The sequence below is a fragment of the Python bivittatus genome, unplaced genomic scaffold, assembly GCF_059951505.1.
Source record: "Python bivittatus isolate LINGU-HERP-01145 unplaced genomic scaffold, Pbiv_v1 ctg000610_np1212, whole genome shotgun sequence".
In the NCBI taxonomy this organism is placed as follows: domain Eukaryota; kingdom Metazoa; phylum Chordata; class Lepidosauria; order Squamata; family Pythonidae; genus Python; species Python bivittatus.
The window spans coordinates 40432672-40453689 of NW_028277088.1; the positions used below are offsets into that span (position 1 = coordinate 40432672).

Consider the following 21018-nt stretch of genomic DNA (forward strand, 5'->3'; position numbering starts at 1 on the left):
CAGAGATGCAGAAGGTTCTCTAATAGGGATGGGCAACCTGCTGCCTGCTATCCACTGTGAGGGACAGCTTCACAATCCCTAACGTTGTCCATGTGAGCTTGGACTGATGGGATAAGAAGTCCAAAATACCTAGAAGTCACCAAATAGCCTAGCCCCTCTACAATTTATTGATCCATCAGCCTCTGAGACTAAGAGCACTGTTTTAACAATGTATTGCAGGAGAGGACTTTCCTTTACTGCTAAATCTAAGTGCTACCCACCCATTATTGAACTGACAGAAAACTATACTGGCGTGAAATTTGCTGTCCCCATTGACAATCTCTATTATTTTCATCTTGCCTCTACTGTTTTAAGCCACTGTAAAACAGCGGATTTCTCCCCATGCAACAGGTGACAAAGCGTAACAGATTTGACACATGAGGGAACTATCCTTGGGTGATGCTGGGATAAGGGGGGAAATGTTGCTTTAACATCATCAAGAGCAACTTAAATCTGCCTCATTCATGGACTGGGAATAATATATCAGAGTAAGAACACACCAGACAAAAGAAGTATGTGCCATTATTAGGAATAAAGGGGGACGGACATGGGCAGAGGCATGTAGCTTTAATTCTGTATTTATTTAATATTCTTTACTTAACACACTTCTAACCATTTAAATTGGGCTATGCAGGATCCTGGCCCAGAGTTTATCCTTTTCAGTACATATTCTTAAACTTTACATGAAAGCCAGTGATCACCTTATCCACACTTATGTGAGTGTAAATTCTCTTGCGTACAATAGGAATGACTGTGGAAAAGATATGTAAAGGACAGCACTGTAAAGTACTTTGCCACTGCGTAATTACCTCTAGCGCTGAGCACAGCTGGAAGCTGAAGAGTTTCAAAATGGCAAATAAAGGCAGCAAAGGCAAATCAAGCTTTTTTTTAAATTTTAAACATTTAAATAATTGAATAGACATATCTTGTTTCCTATTTATTTTCTACAATAAAAATAAAACTCAGCCTTATATTCACTCCCTCATTTCACTGGAATCTTTTGCCAGGCTTCCATGTTAAAATAATGCTTCTTAGAAAAGCTGGAACATTTTAAAATGGTTGCTGCTGTGTGGAGGACCCGGTTGCCACTCTACTGCAAATATTCAGTCTAAATCTCAAAGTTATACTGCCTGGGTTATTGCTATAAGAAACTGCAAGGCATTTGACATGGATCTTCTGTATCTCCTCCATTCATTCTGCTTAGCCTGGAATTCAGAAAAGAAAAATCTCAGCCTATTATTCCAAAGCTGCATCCTCCTTTGACATATTTCCTCTAAAGCAGGTTCACTAAGTGTTTTCATTGTTGATGAAATAGATATCTCTAACAGATTTGGTATTGGAGCGCTTCAGAGATGTTCACCTAGAAAGATTCCACAGATAACTCACAGAGAGAGAAATTACTTTTTTTTAATAAAAAACTACTAAAATATGAATACCTGTATTGCCCATCTATCATAAAAAATATTCAAAAATGTACTAATTTTTACATACATAATATTGGGAATCAGGAATCTGCATTTCTCAATATGAGCATTTTTCATATTTGAGGCTAATTTTCTATCAATACCTGTACCTGTTAGAAGCTACACAGCTACAAGATCCTCTTCCCGAAAAGTCACTTCCAGTTCAGACCTCATCAGTGTAACATATGATGTTATGATGTTTGGTCCAATGTGCTCACCTTGTTTAGCAGGTCTGTATTTGTTATTCTACTGCCCACTCCTTCAATTTAGAGAAATCTTTTTTGAATGTTTCACAAACATCTAAATAAATTTATCACTAGCTGATATGGCCAACCCACCACACTCACTGTTTAACTCATAATTGCTAATTTTGCTCAAAACTCTTCAATGTGGAATTTTGTTCTAAAGACCTCAAATATCCAACTGAATCGTGTCTATTGGAACACTCCTATCCACATGGTTTTTGACAAAGCACTCTAAAAAGAGAGTGGAATGTGATTTACTCTTACAGTAGACTTGTCATTCAATGTTTTTGATAATTTCTATCTTTACTAAGACTTTCCAGTTTTGTACCTGGACATATATTAACCTAAACAGTCTGAAATCCTCTGGACCCTAACCCTAGATTTCTTTCTAAAATGTAGTACTATATTGGTCCATATTCTGATATAGAACTTGTCCTTAGGAACCTATATTGTGTTTTAAGAACTTTATATTTGAGTTTTTTAAAAAAACTATTTCATAGATAGCATTTGCACTAAATTATTTGTCAGTTACAGCTAGAATTTCTACTCTTACTACGCTATTTGCCTCATTTTCCATCTGAAAAGCTCAGTTCAGTTACATAAACCTTCCTACATTTTTGGCAGAGAAGTACTTCAGATTTTCTGCAATCTCTTTATCATCTGTTAACTTATTTTCAGTGATTCAACCACCTTTCTATGGGGCTTCCTGATTTTATTTGACTTAATTTTTAAAAAGATAGTCCTCAAAATCTTTGATTAGCAACTCTGATTACATTCTTCAGTATTTTTGCACAAATCTGTCCCATTTGTTCAAATTTTGGCAGGGCTTCCATTTTCTGAAAGAAGTCACCTTTTCTCTATAAATGTGACACCACTTTTTAATCATGCAAGTGACCCCTTAAAATTGGATGAATGGTGTACATTCTAGCTCAGCTTGTTATTGAAATTGAGTAATTCTGAAGTAATCTGAAGAGTTCTCACCCTAATCAACTTTCTTTTGACCAACAACGGAGTTCCAATTATCCATTTGCATAGAAATTAAATTTGAGTAGTGCTGTAATCACTGCTTCCCATCAATTCAACAGCACTCACAACATACACTAAGTCCTGAGTATGCTTTAAGATTAAATCCCAGGGCTACATTCCTTTGGTTATGTAGGCAAAACTGTTTTTAAACTATGTAGATATGTTACTTTTTTGCTATGAGTAGAATGTGCATTTAAACCATCTATATGAGGGCATTTCAGGACAAATCCCCCATTACTATGAACACTTTCTCTTTTAGATAATTCTCTAATTTCATTTTCCATCTGAAGATCATTACAGCTTAGTTAGGGTCTCATATTTCCACTGGAAAGATTCTGTAGAAAAATCTTTCGAGATTTTGAATCTATCTTACAGAGTGACATTGTTTCCCAGAAGGAATTTATATTTGCTGTGGAAATTTCTAATATTACCATAGGCATACCTACATAAGATTTCCCTCTCCAAACAACACACTTTCCTTATGGCTATCACATTTTATTGCATACTTCTAGCCTGTTATCAGTCTTCACTGAGAAGATCAGTGATGACAGAAATAGCTTGCCTAGCATAACTGGTCTTGCCCTGCAATGGGCTCTGCAAAAAAGAACATTTGATATGTCCTACAATTCAGTACTTCTGTCTCTTGTACTTTATTCAACTGAGCACTTGACAACACTCTGCAGGATTTTCAATAAAACACAGTAGCTTTATGGTAGATGTGTTGAGATTTTTTGGCAGACAAGCTAATATGAACAGGATTCTCTAAAGGAAGAAAATGTAGAACTTATTACAAGAGGAAAATTGCCAGACCCAAGCCAAGATAGTGAATAAAAGAAAAATGAAATATCCCCAAGTATTTTAGTATATGCTTTTGTTATTTAAGGTATAGATTTGAGAAATTAGAAGTTTGAAGCCATGACTCTCTTTGAAATGTTAATAAGCAAAACCAGCACCTATATATCTCATGGGAATGTGGGAAGCTGCATTACATGGTTAGACACCTCTGTCTCAGCATTACTAGTTCTTGCTATCAGTTGCAGACTAGTAATTTAGGCAGTATCTTTTTTGTAGGAGAGATATAAGCAGCTATTTGCTGCCTACCCTCTAATTTTGTGTTACTCTTAAAATAATTGTTGTCATTTCCCACTGTTCAGGGTTTTACATACACTACAGAAACTTTTCATCAAGCTATGAATTCTATCCCCCCCAAAAAGCTTAGATCATTTAACGCAGGGAAAAAAAACACCTCTGCCACAAAAAATAGCTTGCCTAATAAGTGTGAAAATTGAATTAATATACAATAATGATCCCAATGCGTTAATCTGATAGTAGTTTTTAGAAGTTCAATTGACAAGATTGTTTAATGATCATAGTATCTTAATTTGTCAGTATTAAACCCCATTTTGTTAACCATTTATTAAATCTTTAGGGGGAAATCAAACAAAGTATCACTTTTATCTTGAAAAAGAAGCTTGATGAATCTTCATGATTTCTTCCAAACACTTCCTTGTCTACTTATCAAATTATATGAATAAAAGTGCATTTTATCATCATTTGTATGTTTTAAAAGACCATGGCATAACTACCCAAGGGCTATATTGTAAAAATATTTTCAAGCTACAAAAATTCATCAAACCAACTTGTTAAATCACTGTTCTACAGTTCTGTTATGGCTAATCACAGCTCTATTTTCCCCTAAAAAGTAATAACTGTCATTACTTTGAGAAAGAAGCAAGAGCTGAAGATGCAGCATACCATCCTCTAAAGTAAGTTGCCAGAAAGTCCTGTGTAGAGCCATCGCACCCAGCATTTATTTATATTTCTATAACTATACACATACCACCCAGTTCCAAAAGATCATGAGGCAATTTACAATAAAAATTATAACAATTAAAACCATCAGCAAATTTAGCTCAGGCAGCCCAAGTAGAAGCACTCACACACTCTGCAGAATAAACAGGGTTTTGAGGCTTTCCAAAGGTTAACAGGTTGAGGACACCCCTTATCTTGGGAGGTGGGGTGTTCCAAAGGATGGGGCAGCCACTAAGGAAGTGTAGCATCAAGCCCCAACCCCTCACCTCCTCAGCATTCATCTATCAAAGACAGCATGGATTGGGCTGAGTCTGGGCAGAACAGATGGTCTTGCAGATATTCAGGCACCAAGCCATGAGAACCAGCACTTTGGATTGGACCTAGAAGAAAACCAGTAGCCATTCTAGCAACTGCAGTTTGGGTATTATGCTGTTAAGCCTACTACCTCTGCACTGGATCACCTTTGCAACAGATCATTCCCAAGAAGAAAAGTCATTTAAGACTGCCTGAAAGCTGCTATTAGTGGTGGTATTCGTGTTAAAATGTTAAAAAACACAACATAATGTTTAAACCTTGTACAGTTTGGTACTATCTGTGGGTGATGATGCAGTTGAGGGTTCTCTAATCTGGTGATTTTGCTCTTCCCTAGTTCATATCATAAAAATTTCATGGTGCAAATTTTTATTTTGAGTCTTTCTGCAGATTTCACTCTCTCCACACTGCTCTTGCATTGCTTCTATTTACTATGTAGATTTAATACCAACCTTTTTCTAGATTATATGGTACATTATATTGCATTTTTATGAGAGACCAGGAAATCCCATACCAGGCTGGGGAGATGAAAAAACATCTCAGAAGAAGGCAATGGTAAACTATTTCTGGATTGTTGCCTCAAAACTACATGGACAAACTCACCTTAAGGGAATCAACATTTTTATAGAGTGAAAATAAAGAGAGGGGGTTAAAAGACATCTAATAAACATCAAGAAGCACTGTATGATTTTTATTATATAGTACACAGTGCTGAGCTGAAATGTATTTTCTTGGCAAGCTTAATGTAGCCCTGTCAATAAAAATCACTTTAATAACCTGGTTTAAATTTGGATTCATAATAAGGGCAGCTATGAACTTTCTCTGAAAAAAAAAATCCATCTGGAAAAAGGTCTCTTACCTACTGTAAGTTAAATCTGTCATAGTAAAAATAATTTTAGTCATTGTTTGAATAGCCTAAATGCTTAGCAACTTACATAATTGAGCTTTTAGAAGAAAAAAAAACTTCAGAAGGAAAAAAACTGAACTATTAACTGCTCATGTTACCATACCTAGTACAAATTAGTCAATTTAAAGAAAAATATACTTCAGACTTTAGAAACACTTTCATAAGAAGATTTTGTAAGCATCTCATTAATTTCACCGAGGCTTGTGCAACAGTAATTCTCAGTAGACAGTGTCTCTTATGCAGCAATTACATTATTTTCTTCTACATGGAGCTCAAGGTGGCAATATGGGGTACTTCATAAAACATTTTTGGCAAGGGCAAGGAATGGCACAATAACCAGCATGCCTAGGTAAATACTTTTGAACTATGGAGTCCTTGGGGTTCTCTGAGCTTGGTGAACCCCACGGACTCCACAGTCCAACCCTGAGCTACATATATTCTCTTCTATTGGTACTTTTGAACTACAATCCTAAACAGACTTACGAGGGAGCAATACTTCCAAATAAATAGCCAAATTACTAATCTATCCATTCACTCTCAATAAAGTTGAATGGGAGTTTCAGATGTTTGACAGATAAAATTCCAAGTATTATTTTTAAAACCTTCATGTTCTGATGTACCGTTTCAATCTGGCATTCATATCTTCGTTTCCATATTTTAAATCATGCATTAGCATTCATTGTTTGATTAGTAAATGTTCTACCCCTAAATTAATAACAAAAGAGGAGCATGCCGTACTACAAGTTACCCATTTGTTATACATTTTAAGACTATGAACTATATTTCTCTAATATTGATTATATTCAGCATTCTAGTGTTTTTTTTTTTTAAAAAAAGAGCAAACTGTGATGGCTATAAATTATTTCAAGCACTTCTGTCCTACAAACCTGCTTAAAACAGTACAATTAAGACAACAGTCATTTTTCTATTACCTTAAATTAAGTACTCACAAACTCAAATGAAAATATTAAGGGCCAGATTCATAAATCCATGAAACTAGTTTGGTTGATAAGCTAAGAGGGCTTTAAACTTCGTTTCTATGGCAGTTTACTACAAATTATGGGATGCTGCTGTTCGAAAATACTATTGAAAGGCTGTTACTTAGACTGGGGTTCTTTTGAAAAATAAAGGTGAAAGTACACATTTTTAGTGATTTCAATAGCACCCACCTTCAATTATTTTATTTAAGATTACACATTTTTTTAAAGGAGACAATATAACAAATCCCAATACTTTAATACATTTATTTCATTCAACAGTAAAGAATCCTTAAAGATGAAGCCAAGTCCTCATGTCATGGGCACAGTTTACCAGTGTTCCTTTCATTTTTTCCCCAATGTTACAATTTAGCCTATTTTCTTGACTGGTCCCATCCAAATATGAACTGGGTTTGACTCTGCTTTTCTTGTGAAGTCAGCCAAGGTATGGTAGGTACTAATATCTAGCCCAGCTTTTCACTCAAAATATATCTCCAATATACTCAGCATTTATTTTAATATCCCAGAAAATTTATTTTTTATAGTCTTTCCCTAGATCAAGATGAACTAAAATGTTAAACACTGAATTTGCTTATTCCATAGAACTCTGCCAAATGCTTTTTCAAGCACACTTAAAGTAATCTCCCTGTAGAATATACATTCATTCTTGTTATCTTTCCTTTTGTACAAAAGAACAATAACAGCATTTTTCTAATTGTCAGGCCTAGATACACATTAAACAAACAGTGTAACTCCATAAGCAAACCAAATCTACATTTTAACATTCCTCCAGTTACACCGTCTACACCTGCAGGCTACCATCTTTCTTTATTTGGATAATGTTTGTGACTTCCTTTTCATCAATTTTTTGTGGGAGGTAACATTTATAGCATCTGTTCTGATTTTACTTTGATATTTTATTTATTTATTTATTCAATTTATAACAGTACAAAAAATTAAATATAATATAAATGCAGCCAATTGATCTTAAAAACCACTGGTATCAACACAACCATGAAATAGGGCCCTTCACACACTCGGGGCCCCAGGCCTGGGCATAAAGCCAGGCCCGGGCATAAAGCCAGGTCTTCAAGGCCTTCCAAAAAGTCAAAAGGATCAGGGCCATCCTAATCTCAGGAGGGAGGATGTTCCAGAGGGCAGGCACCACAGCAGAAAAGGCGCGTTATTTATTTATTTATTCAATTTATATAGCCGCCCATCTCAGACCAGTGACTCTGGGCGGCTAACAATAATAAAAACAGTCAACATTTAAAACAGTACAAAGAAAAAACATCCTATTTCATATTTCCCGTTAGCATAACACTAGTCACTTATATGGCATTCTATAACATAATTTTTTATAGTGTTCAAAGCAGCTTCCATATACTTTTCTTTATGTCCATTTCCCCTTCATTCTATTGGAGATTAATCTATCTTCTAGTGCTTTTTCATACAGAACTCATACATTCTGTTCTTATAGTCACTGTAGGGTTTTTCACTTAATTCCTTTTCTTACATGTTCATTTTTTCCAAAAATCTACTCTTGATGCTACCCAAAACCTGGATTGCTTTCATTCAAAATGGTGAATTCCTACTTTCATACACATCCACTACAACTTAAATGACACCAGTTCATACATCCATACATTTGTGAGCCCTTTCATTCACAATTAAACCTTCATCTTCACTTTCCTGTTTGTATTCTTCAACTCCTCCACAAATCAGATCACCTTCATTCATATCTTTTGCCTTTCTCTTAATTTCACAGATATACTACATATCTATTTTCTTTCTTTCATTTCATTAATATATATTCTTACATTCTAAGGCTCAGTCTTCTATATGGCATGTCATCACTAGATAGGTTTATAGATATTGGCTTCCCTTGTCTATCATGACTTTGGCCAACGAGGCTTTCACTTAATGCTTTTTAGTAAGATAAAGTAGAGAAGGTATGGACAAGGCTACAAGCTTTAGCTGTACTCATGCCCCAACATGCTAATGGTAAAGACAGTACTGGTCATTTCTGGCACATTTTGGTCAGGATGTCACAAGCATAATTAAAGCCCAGTGATCTCTAAACTAGAGAGTACTTTGAGAGCCAACCTACTGTTGGCTATATCCCATTAACCTAGATCTATAGACTCAGGATACCCAAGGAGTTATTTGTATCATGGCTTAAAGATTTGATTTAACATACATTTTTATTCTCTTAACTAAATATCTGCATTCAAAATAAGGCAAGGTACCTATTAGGAAACACGTGCAATACTAAGAAATGAACTTGTAAAACTACAGATCACCAAGATGTGTTTGTTAATAAGCACATGAAAGAAAAAAATCCAGAACAATTATTTTTTTCACAAAGCATAGGGGGACACTTTGGCAAACAAAACATTTTCCTCATACAAACAACATACATTATTATTATTATTATTATTATTTATTTGACTTGTCCCCACCCATCTCCCCACAACGGGGGACTCTGGGCGGCTTACACCATACAAACATTGCTGGAAGGCTGGCAGCATTACCTTGTAGGAGCAAAAGTATCAAAGGGTTTATGACAAAAGCTTTTATGTACAGTACACAAAAGTTTATGCCATAGTAAAATTTGCTGTTCTTAAAGTGCCACAAGAGTCCTTGAAGTTTGTAAGAGATATATCAGTAAGGGATCACAAGTCAATGGCTGAACACCAGCTTTGTAAGCTTCCAGGATCAATTCCTGGCTTCTAAGACTGCCCTTAACTGTGGACAGCTGCTGCCAGGAATAGATTCACCAATGACCCAGCTTAGTACAAGGGCAGTTTCCTACACTGTAGCTCTGTCAACTGTCTACAGATATTTATCCAGCTTCTTCATTCACATAATGCTTGAAATAAATTGTGGTAGTCTCTGTGCCCAGACATTGTGTGTGACAGCCCTGAAAGAATATATCTCACTGTGAAGGGATACATATATATGGAGAAAAGTCTCAGAGAGGCCTCCCAGAATTCATGGGGTCAACTGGGATTTACCACTTCCCCAATGCAGAGCAGTCTACTTAATGAAGTTTTCATAAGAAGTGTGGCTGAGGGAAGAGAAGAGAAGGATAATGTAATATATGTACATATATGATGTTGTTATATTAATATTTTCTAGTAATATTTAAAAGTTATGTCTATCAAGTTATAGATGAGTAAAATAAGAGCATTTGTACTCTGTGAAATACATTGTATTTTTTCTTGCTAGCTTTAGCCTTACTAAATTGATTTTAGCATATGTAGAGCATAACTTTAAGCTAAATTAGGTGTGTTCAAACCCACAAACTCAAACCAATGGCAGTCCTAATTTTATATAAGACTGCAAGTATAATCCTAACACAAATGTACTCTAGGACCAGACCCAGCCCCTACCTATCAACAGAAACTGGAAAGGGTTGGATGGACCTATATGGCTAACAAAATCAAAGAGATGTGACTTCTGACTTTGAGGAAACTTAAACTTGGATAATTCTGGTCAAGATGTTAGCCTGACTGGAAAGTCTGGGAAGATAGTTTTGATAAAAAGATTCAGTCTCACTGAAGAAAGAATCTCACTTATGGACTTTCTGCTGAAAAAAACAAAACAAAAAAAATGAACTGATATTTTATGGATTTGATTATTAGAAAGGGTAGATTATGGAGATAAGGAAACACTGATGTAACCTTAAAGAGAGGGGGTAAAACATAAATGTCCTGATAACTGCTGTTAAGAAGAGCAGAAGCCACCTCATTATTATTTTTTTCCTTCTTTTCTATTTTTTTATTTCTTTTTCACTTTTCTATTAATTTTCTCTACTTCTCTTATCCTTAACTTAAAATTTTAATTGTTTTTACTCTGTGCAAAAACTTCTTTAATAAAAATTACACACACACACAAACACGAACAATCTCATTTTCCTCCCATAGACCATTTACATTAGCAATTCCATGTTCATGATAAAAGTGACCTGCATTCCTTTTATAATGCTTACAGACACTACTGTACTGTAATATCCACACAGACTAGAGGGGCAGCAAGCAGGGGTTGGTTAATGCTTTTTTATTTTGTTTTTTAAGAGTGTAGGTTTCGTTATAGTAAACGGGTGGGTGGTGTGATGTTGGCTTCTGTATAACATAAATCAGCTCCATGCACCCGGCGAAGTTAATCCATGGTGGTAACAGATAAGTTATTTAGGGCTCGCCGATGGAGATACAGCAATTCCCTTCAGAGCTGCGGAAGAGCTAGGCGACCGCCACATCTAAACTCGAATTATTTACTGAGGACGCCGGTCACAGAACCAGACTGCAGAAGGGCAGCGGGGCCAGGTAAAAAGAGACCCTAAAGTGCCACAATACGGCGAGGAAAACACCCTTCCCACCCCGGAGAATTTCTCTCCCGAACCGCCAGAAAGCGGGATGGGACGGGGTGCGATCCACCAACGCCACTGAGGAAGAAAGCCGCCCGGCGTAAACTCACTCGCCGTAGGCACGGCTTTGCTTCCTTCACGGGAGAGCAGAAATGTGCGCCCCCAACCCGCGTAAAAGGGGGCGGAGGGCTGAGAAGCTTCGCCGAGAGCCAACTCAAGCATCCTGTAAGAAAAGATTAAGCAAGAAAAGCCACCGAGCCCGTGCTTTTACCCTCCTCCTCCTCCACCTCCTCCACCTCCACCTCCTCCATCCCGCCTTCGCCGCTGGCGCTGCAGTTCAACGGGAGCGTCTCCCCCGCGCTAAGCGAGGCGCCGATGGCTGGTGCCGGAGCTCCGCGCCGCCGCTCAAACCCTGAACTCCTCGGCAAATGGCTGCAGGTGGGATGACAGCTCAGAGCGGGAGAGCCGTGCGAGGCGCGCCCCGCCGCCAGCCCCGCCCACCCAGCTCGTGGCGCGCGGAAGCTGGGAAGCCGCCGCGCCGCTAATGCATCTTCTGGGCAAAGCAGATTAGAAATACCTGAACGGCCATGCTGAGCCAAAGGGTCGAGCAGAGGGCCGGGAGTGAGGCGCTGAGGGGTGGGGTGCTGTTGCGCATAGAACTGGGGGGGGGGGGGAATTTAATATTTGAATCTGGATTTAATATTTGATCGCAGTGGGGTTAGGATAGAGGGACACAGTTAATTTGGTAGGAGGAAGTAGACCTTTCCATCCAATGCAAATTTCTGAAGGCAATGAAGTATTTTCTTTTGGCTTAGTATGCCCCACTCTAAATATGCACTCACTAAAGATTTTACTAGGGTTGTGTTCCATAAAGAGTGGTCCAAGACCCTCTCTGGGTCTGCGAAATCATTTCCTGGATATTGAAGATATTGGCTAAAATTTAAAACAATTTCTTCTCTTTATTATAGGGTTTTTTTAATGACTATCTAATATTGTTATTTGTACATGATTCAATAAATAAATATTCTACAAATGCATCAATTTTAATTTTTAATACGGTAAATATTAATAAATAAAATCCATACAAGCAAAACCCCTTTTGGGGGTCCTCCATAATTTTTAACAGTGGTAAGGGGTCCTCAGAGCAAAAAAGTTTAAGAAATACTATTCTGGGGTAACTGTGGAGAAACCACAGCTAGGATTTATTTTCTGATGGACTCCTATAGGCCCTGTCCCCTACTTGCAGTTTGCTGCAAGTAGGGGTACCCCAGTCTTCTCCCACGGTGGCATAAACCTCATCTTCTCTCCAGTGCTTGTGAGGAACAGCTTTATACCGCTATCCACCCATGCTTTACTTAGCAGAAATCTAAACAGGCATGAAATTAGTTATTCTGATTGCTGACCCCTCCCCTGCCTCTATTGCCTCCTTCCCAATCACTACTAGTTACCAGTCTTCCCTCCAACGTAATGGAAAGCCTAACAAATTTTATACACCTTGGGGCTATCCTTGGATGGTATTGGGATAAAGTGGGGAAAAGCTACTTTAATAGCAATGCAGCTAAGGATGAATTATGCCTGTATTCCTCTTGAGCTGGGGGCAAAATGAAGGCGATGTTGGAGGGGGGGGGAGAGGATGCTAGGCCCTGCTTGTTTTGTAGTTAGGTGGAAGTGAGGACAAATCTAAAGAGAAGTGGAAGAAATATAGTCTTTTCCTGCATAAGCTCAGGGTCATGTATGTGAGATGGGCAGCTACATAAATTTACAAAATGAATAAATAAATGAATTAAAATAAAATAAAATAAGCTGTTTTGCATCCCAGCTGCAAGGTGTGTAAAATCTGTAATACTCTGCCACCCATTGTCTTGGAGGTTAGGTGACCTGGGGTAGGTGGGACCAAAGGTGTGGCCGTGCTCATTGCCCTTAGTCTCCTCTGTGCCATTGCTGTCGCAGCATTTGTCTTCTTCAATGTCATTTCTTCCTGAGTTGCTTTTTTTTCATGCCCATCATCTCCCTTCCATATCTGAACCCAACTATTTCTGGGCTACTAGCAAAGTAGAGGACTGGGGAGCAGACCTCCACTATTTTATTTGGAGAGGAAGAAGGATAGCACTAGTCTGTATTAAAAGTACTCTGAAATGACCAGACCACCTTTATTTTATTTATGGGGAGATAGAGAAAAGGGGGCATAGTAGCACAATTTCATTTTTAAAATATTTGAAAATTGCATCAGTGAGGATCTTTGCAGAAGGCATGCATTTCATTGCCATGTCCAGAAAATAATGAGGATTATTGATGGCTTTAGTTGCTCACCAGTGGTCCTATGTTTGTCAGGGTCCATCATTCCCTATCTCTCCCTGTGAAATAAAGTAGGTGCCCATTAGCCATTCAGTTTTCCTACTGTGCAGGACCTAGCTAACCATGGCAGAAGCTACCCCACGCTCCTCCTTCTCTGTGGGCTATTTCTGCCTGGTTTCTTTCCTTCTCCCCCCCCCCCCCAACATTATTTTAGCTTGGGAAATGCCCAAGCAAGATGTAGGAAGAGGGGCAGACACATCAGTGTAGAGAAGATCAGGCAGAGTTCTGAAGTCAGACCCGTGCAGTGTTCTTGATGCTCTGCCCCACTGGTAAACCGGCTGAGAACAACTGAAAGGAGATGGTTTAAAGCTGGAGGAGAAAACCAAAAACATTGCTTATAATGACTGGCACTCATACAAATCGAGTTGATACCTTTTTTCAGTAACTTGAAATGAACACAAGATAGATAGGATGCAAATTAGCAAAGAGGATTAGCAAAGTTCATGCTGGGTTGTCATGTACTAACTCAAGGAGGGATGGATAGAACTCCAGTTCAGTTGTAGAGAAAGGCTCACATCAAAATAGGCTGGCTGAAAAGGAATCTTTCAGTTCATGCAAGCAGTGCTATGCTGGCAAAACTCGATTCTCCAGCAGCATAACAGATTCAGCAAAAGCACGCTTGGCAAGTGGAATCATTCTGCGAGTAAATATAAAATGGGAGAATACATGCCAGAGTTGCTCACACAGGTGTCTGCAGAGTTCAACAGTTTCTTCAGAGTTATGATACAAGTTTTACAACACAAGCTCCACCCTTTATATTTGTGCCTATGATATCATAATGCACATACAAAAAGGACAGGTACATCACAATGCCGAACACTCTTTTCAACATTTTGTTCTCCTCCCTCCTCCGCCACAAGTGCTCTTGTTGCAAGTACAACATGGGTAGTGCAAAGAGAGATAAACATACTACTTTCTATATCATTTCAGTCTATGATCATGTCCTTTTGAAAATTTACATCGCTCTCTGACCTTGTACAAGAAATGTTACTCTCACTGATGTCAGTGAAAGGATTTTAAAAATATGTGGCTATGATTACCTGATTTACCACACTACAAGTCTGTTATTAGTATTAGACTTTTTATCCCACTTTTAAAAAAAATATATTTGGTCAATTCAAGACAGAGTTAACCAAATAGTACAACATTGTACAGAATATGCTGGAACTCAACATCTACCCAGTGGAAAACTCCCTTGCTCTATAGACAAGGTCTAAATTAGAACTGTAACCTCTGAGGATATAAGTATCAGGACTGCATGCTGCTTCTTAAAAGATGCAGCTGCTTTAAAGAGCTGCAGACAGGTGTTAAGTGTGTGTTCCTGCATACTCTGTAGCTCCTTGTCCATTTCCAATTATTTTTGAAGCACTGCACAGCCCTAATAATTCTCTACCCCCTCTCTCCTGTATATCATACCTGTTTGGGGATATATTTGTCCATATCAGATCAACCCCATATACGTATTTGTTTGAACAGACAGTTGGTAAGACTCCCCTCTGGGGCAGCCGAAAGAAGCTATTAGGCTTCCTTTAGAAGGCTCAGACTTGTCTGAAATTTCCCAGAAAGGCCTGGCTAGAAAAGAATATCATAATGCCAAAAATGAAGCCATTTCCAGCAGTTGGTTGCCTCTGACAAAGACAGCTGCTTTTCTACATTTGATAACACTTTCATGCTTTCCACACATGCAGCTGGAATGTTAGATTGACAGGATAACTTTACCGGTTTTCTTTCCTTTTAAAAGGGGGGGGGGAATGTTATATTGGCTACATGTAGTATGGATATCAATTTATTTATTTTATTTTATTTAAAAGATTTATATAGCCACCCATCATATGCCCCATAATCCCGACCAGCTTAAAAATGATAAAAACAGTTGTTGTTGTTCAGTTGTTAAGTCATGTTCGACTCTGTTATATAGCCACCCATCATATGCCCCATAATCCTGACCAGCTTAAAAATGATAAAAACAGTTGTTGTTGTTGTTCAGTTGTTAAGTCATGTTCGACTCTGTTATATAGCCACCCATCATATGCCCCATAATCCTGACCAGCTTAAAAATGATAAAAACAGTTGTTGTTGTTGTTCAGTTGTTAAGTCATGTTCGCGTGATCCCATGAACCATATCACGCCAGGCCTTCCTGTCCTTCACTGCCTCCCTGAGTTTGCTCAGTTTCACGCTCATTGCTTCAGTGATGCTATCTAACCATCTCATCCTCTGCCGTCCCCTTCTCCTTTTGCCTTCAATCTTTCCCAGCATCAGGGTCTTTTCCAAAGAGTCCTCCCTTCGCATTAGGTGACCAAAGTATCTGAGCTTGAGCTTCATTATCAATCCTTCCAATGAGCAATCAGGGTTGATTTCCTTTAAGACTGACTGGTTTGATCTCCTAGCAGTCCAGGGAACTCTCAAGAGTCTTCTCCAGCACCACAGTTCAAAGGCATCCATTCGTCGGCGCTCAGCCTTCCTTATGGTCCAGCTCTCACAGCCATACATTACTACTGGAAAAACCATAGCTTTGACTATGCGGATCTTTGTTGGCAAGATGATGTCTCTGCTTTTTAATATGCTATCTAGGTTTGCCATAGCTTTCCTCCCAAGGAGCAAGTGTCTTTTAATTTCATGGCTGCAGATGGAGATCTGCAGTGAACTTGGAGCCCAAATAAATGAAGTCTGTTACTGCTTCCATTTCTACCCCTCCTATTTGCCAGGAATTGATGGGTCCAGATGCCATGATCTTAGTTTTTTTTAATGTTGAGTTTCAAGCCAGCTTTTGCACTCTCCTCTTTCACCCTCATCAAGAGGCTCTTTAGTTCTTCACTTTCTGCCATTAGGGTGGTATCGTCTGCATATCTGAGGTTCTTGATGTTTCTCCCTGCAATCTTAATTCCAGCTTGTTATTCTTCCATCCTGGCATTTCTCATGATGTACTCTGCACATAAGTGAAATAAGCAGGGTGACAGTATACAGCCTTGTACTCCTTTCCCTATTTTGAACCAACTGGTTGTTCCATGACCGGTTCTAACTGTTGCTTCTTGGCCCGCATACAGATTTCTCAGGAGACAGGTAAGATGGTCTGGTACTCCCATCTCTTTAAGAATTTGCCACAGTTTGTTGTGATCCACACAATCGAAGGCTTTTGCCTAGTCAATGAAGCAGAAGTAGATGTTTTTCTGGAACTCTCGTGCTTTCTCCATGATCCAGCGAATGTTGGAAATTTGATCTCTGGTTCCTCTGCCTCTTTGAAACCCAGCTTGTACATCTGGTAGTTCTCGGTTCACGTACTGCTGAAGCCTAGCTTGTAGGATTTTGAGCATAATCTTGCTAGCATGTGGAATGAGCGCAATTGTGCAATAGTTTAAGCATTCTTTGGCATTGCCCTTCTTTGGAATTGGAACTTAAACTGACCTTTTCCAATCCCGTGGCCACTGTTGCGTTTTCCAAACTTGCTGGCATATTGAGTGCAACACTTTAACAGCATCATCTTTTAGGATTTTAAATAATTCAGCTGGAATACTGTCATCTCCACTAGCTTTGTTGTTAGTAATTCTTCCTAAGGCCCACTTGACTTCACTCTCTAGGGTATCTGGCACAAAGTCAGCGACTACACCAGCATGGACATCAGGGACATTAAGATCTTTCTTGTATAGTTCTTCTGTGTATTCTTGCCACCTCTTCTTAATCTCTTCTGCTGAGATGTTTTTACTGATAAAAACAGTAAAAAAATATAAAAACTAGCACAAAAACTCCCAGTGCCCCCAAAAGCAACACACCCTCTCATATCCGCAAATAACTTTACTGGGCTTTACTGAGCTTCAGCTAACACTGAGCTCCAGCACTTGTGGCTAAAGCCAGATCTTCAGGGCTTTTCAGAAGGCTAGGAGAAACGGGGGCTGCCAGATCTCAGGAAAAAACATGTTCCAAATTTAAGGAACAGATAGCTTGTTGTTTTTGTTAGAAGATCAACCATTTCAAATCTGATCTCTTGAAAAGCTTCTTGGTATTTAGATGCTCAGACTTGGTGATGTGCTGATCTGTAACTTGTCAATTATACCTTGAACATCACTGTTCCTCATGGCTAGACTACCCAGTACATTCATACCCAGAGGATTCTCTGCCAGTTTGAATCTGGCTCCAGCCTTATACCATCATCTCTGTTTGGAAGCGGAGATTATTATTTTCAGTTTAGCTGTAGTACTAAGAGTGGGGGGGGGGGACCCTTCAGATTGCAGAGCCAAGGCTCTGCAAAAGCTATGGGTCATCTTTTTCACGTGGGCTGGGATTCATCCCTCACCCTGTCTTTTAGGTCTTTAAAGGGGAAAGGTGGCTTGACAGCTTGACAAGTTCCCTTCACAACCTAGTTTGCCCCCTTCATGACAAGATAAATGCACACCAGCTTGCATATTGCACTTTCAAATGCAGCCAGAAGTGATTGGGGTTGCTTTGAGAGCAATCACTGTGACTGTTTTTGTGTACGCATTTCTCTAGCAGAGGATGTGAAACTGAATGTTGTCTGTTTCCTTTTCTTTTCAAAAGTGGGTTAGCTTCCATGAAAACCTTCAGGCCTTTCCTTCTTTCCAGAAATTGTCCCAGGGATTTCTTCCTTTTGTGTGTAGGAGTGAGTGAGATGATTATTATTGTTCTAGAACAGTGTCTGTCTGTGTCTCCCTCCATCCCAAGGGCAATCTTTAGCATCCTGTTCCTGGGGCCCAACTGCAGGTATGGTTCAGAAACTATCTCCTTCTTTCCTCCACTCTAGCCATTGCAGCAAAACGCAACCATGGTTACGGCTCTTGGGGAAAGCACCTGGCATGCGCTCCCTTCACCAGCACTGTTAACAAGAAGCTTTTACATGTTTGATTCATTTTTTTATTGCATTATACCTGGGAACTCAAGGGAGTATGTATAGGGGGATCTCATCTCATTTTGAACATTCATTGACCTGAACTGCAAGAGAAGGATGGTTTAGCACTTCCGCAGTTTCTCCCTTTAGAGTTATGGTTAATTAGTTTTTCAAAGGGCCTCCACCACTGTGAGTTGCAGAGCAGGAATAACCATTTTAATACTCTCCAATGGAAGCAAACAAACAAAAGATAACAACAACAACAACAATAATAATAGCAGCTTAATATTCTATCCCAGCATTTTACCTTTGTGAAAGGGTTCTTGAATGGACAGAATTGTTAACAGAGCCGAATATTAATAATGTAATATCCCATCTACAGATTGTGGTAGCACAGTTGATACTGAAGCCTAGATTTAATATTTTACTACCTTACTGCAATAGTCTGTTAAAATTGTTTTAAATCCATTTTTTCACCAGTGCCCAGTCAAATATAAAGTTATGTTTAAACTATTAATCTCATTTTATAGGTGGAAAATTGAGATGGAATTGGAATGACTTTCCCTGCTGTACCTTTTCCCCTCATGACTGGGACAAGAATTTTTCAAAGCTGGAAACATTCTTAAGTTCTTGAAAGAAATACTCAGGAGAGGACATCTTCTGAGTGGGTCTAAAGAAACAAGTGAGTCATTATTTTCACTGATATTTGTAGCACGTATAACTAAACAAGTAGGCACAATGCTCTCAGAACAACTTGAATAAGGGGGTCTGGAAAGAAGAAAAAAATCTCTGCATGTGACTACAGTCAAGTGATTGAAAGCACAAAGCAAAGACACTTCATCAACAGGGAGTAAAGTGTGCCTTTAAATTAATCCCCAGTGAGATATTCTACCCCCCTTTGAGTCAGCTTGTAATTGCCTCGAGAAAGTGCACCGTTCTTCAGCATAACCAATATGCTGTTTTTCTCCTCTAAACACATTCCAGGTTATAGATATTGCTCTTTTTAGCAGAGAAGGCAATTGAAGGTTTCCAGGCAGTAGGAAAAAACCAAACTGATCTATAGTGGAGTGCCCTTGTTAACAGTTTCTTATTTCCAACGGCTATTAGTCCTGCCATACTGATTCATTGAATAACCTTTTTTAACAGCTTGCTTCTTAATTTCTCTGACTTTCCCCAGTTGACTCTTGACTCAAGCAAACTTGGGTTATTTTGATACTGATATACTGTACATGCTTGCTTGTTAGGGTTTCAGTACTGTTCTCTAGTTCAGACACAACAACAAGCCATCGTTTGTTGTTACAATTATGAGCTCTGACAACCTTTAGGCTTAGAAGCAAAGGAAGAAGATCAGAAGTTTCAGTGCACGGATTCTTTGCAAAATCAACATGAGAAACGATGTCTTGTGCAAACTATCTTCTGAATTGTAGAACAAGCCACGGTGCTTGTTTTCCTGTACCTGGATCAAACCCAAAACAAAACTGCACTTTCCTGTAAGCTACAAATTGAAAAAGAAGAGGCCCACAGAGCCATTTTAGTATGAAGGCAAAACATACCTAATTGAGGGTTACCAGATGTCCAGCAAAAGGAGGACACACCCTCCTTTTTATCCTCATGTTCTCCATCCAGCAGTCATAGCCTTAAAATCAAATATTGTCCAGCTTTTTGGATGTCTTGGGGTTTTTCACAAGAGTAGTCATTAAAACTTTAGTGTATTGGGACCTTGTAAATTGCTTCTTTCTTTCCCTCGTCTGTTGATAGACTCGATAGTCTAGATTTATGTTATTTATTTCCTGATTCAATTCAGCCCCTTCAAATCTATGATCACTGTAGTCTAGATCACATGACTCATCATATGTTTAAATGGTGAAATTTGAAAAGCGCATCATCAACGATTCTATATTATCTCATGCATATGATCTCGAAAAAAATGTGTTGGAAAAATATTGCAATTGAAAAACCAGTCTTTCTGATGCTGGGAAAAAAGTAACTTCTTGTACATGTAGACCTAATTACAATGTTTTGTAGTTTTTTGCTGTAATTTTTGTCACAGATGCCAAGAAAGTTAAACAGCTAGTGTGACCTCCTTTTCCCCCCATATGTCCTCCTTTCCAACTGTCCATGTCCTCCTTAGCCAGTTCAGATATCTGGTAACCTTAGCTCAATTGGTTAGAAAGTCAGAGACATTTGTTCTTTAAGGCATCTGATATACAAGGCTAGTATTGCAAGTTTTCATTTTAGTATTTTTGTTGCTAGTATGCTTACCAACACACATCAATTTTTTACTCCTAAAAGTACAAGCATGGTACGTACCAATAGAATAATTGTGTATATAGATCTCTTTATATTTAATTGCTTTTTAAACATTTATTTCAGCATCAAATCATTTTAAAGCTGTTTTTAGTATCTTTGAAAAGACAGCATTCTAAGTGTGCCTTCTAAATCCCAAACCTCCTCTAAACCTTAATTATCTCCTCAAAGAAAAATGTAGTAATCTATAAATGATCCCAAACATTTTACAAATAGATGCTTGCCAGCAATATCATAATTATTTAGGGCTCATACCAGGGGCATCTTGTCCATTTCTGGGACCCTTTTTCTGAACTGTCTGCCACAGCTAATAGAAATCCTGAGGTAATGTTGTTGTAATATTTAAGCTACAGAAAGCTGTAGGAATG

At 38.5% G+C, this 21018-nt stretch overlaps 1 protein-coding gene across 4 annotated transcripts in view; it reads right to left on the reverse strand.

Annotated features, from left to right (window-relative positions):
* Positions 1–11489, reverse strand: part of GADL1 (GAD like acidic amino acid decarboxylase 1) — a 117896-nt gene extending 106407 nt beyond the window's left edge. For 2 of the 4 annotated variants that reach the window (XM_088150855.1, XM_088150856.1), the window contains exon 1: positions 11422–11489. In XM_088150855.1, coding sequence (XP_088006981.1) covers positions 11422–11461 — 40 coding nt within the window. In that variant the 5' untranslated portion in view covers positions 11462–11489. The remainder of the gene's footprint in view (positions 1–11421) is intronic. The other 2 variants (XM_088150852.1, XM_088150854.1) reach the window with 2 other exon arrangements.
* Positions 11490–21018: the final 9529 nt, after the last annotated feature.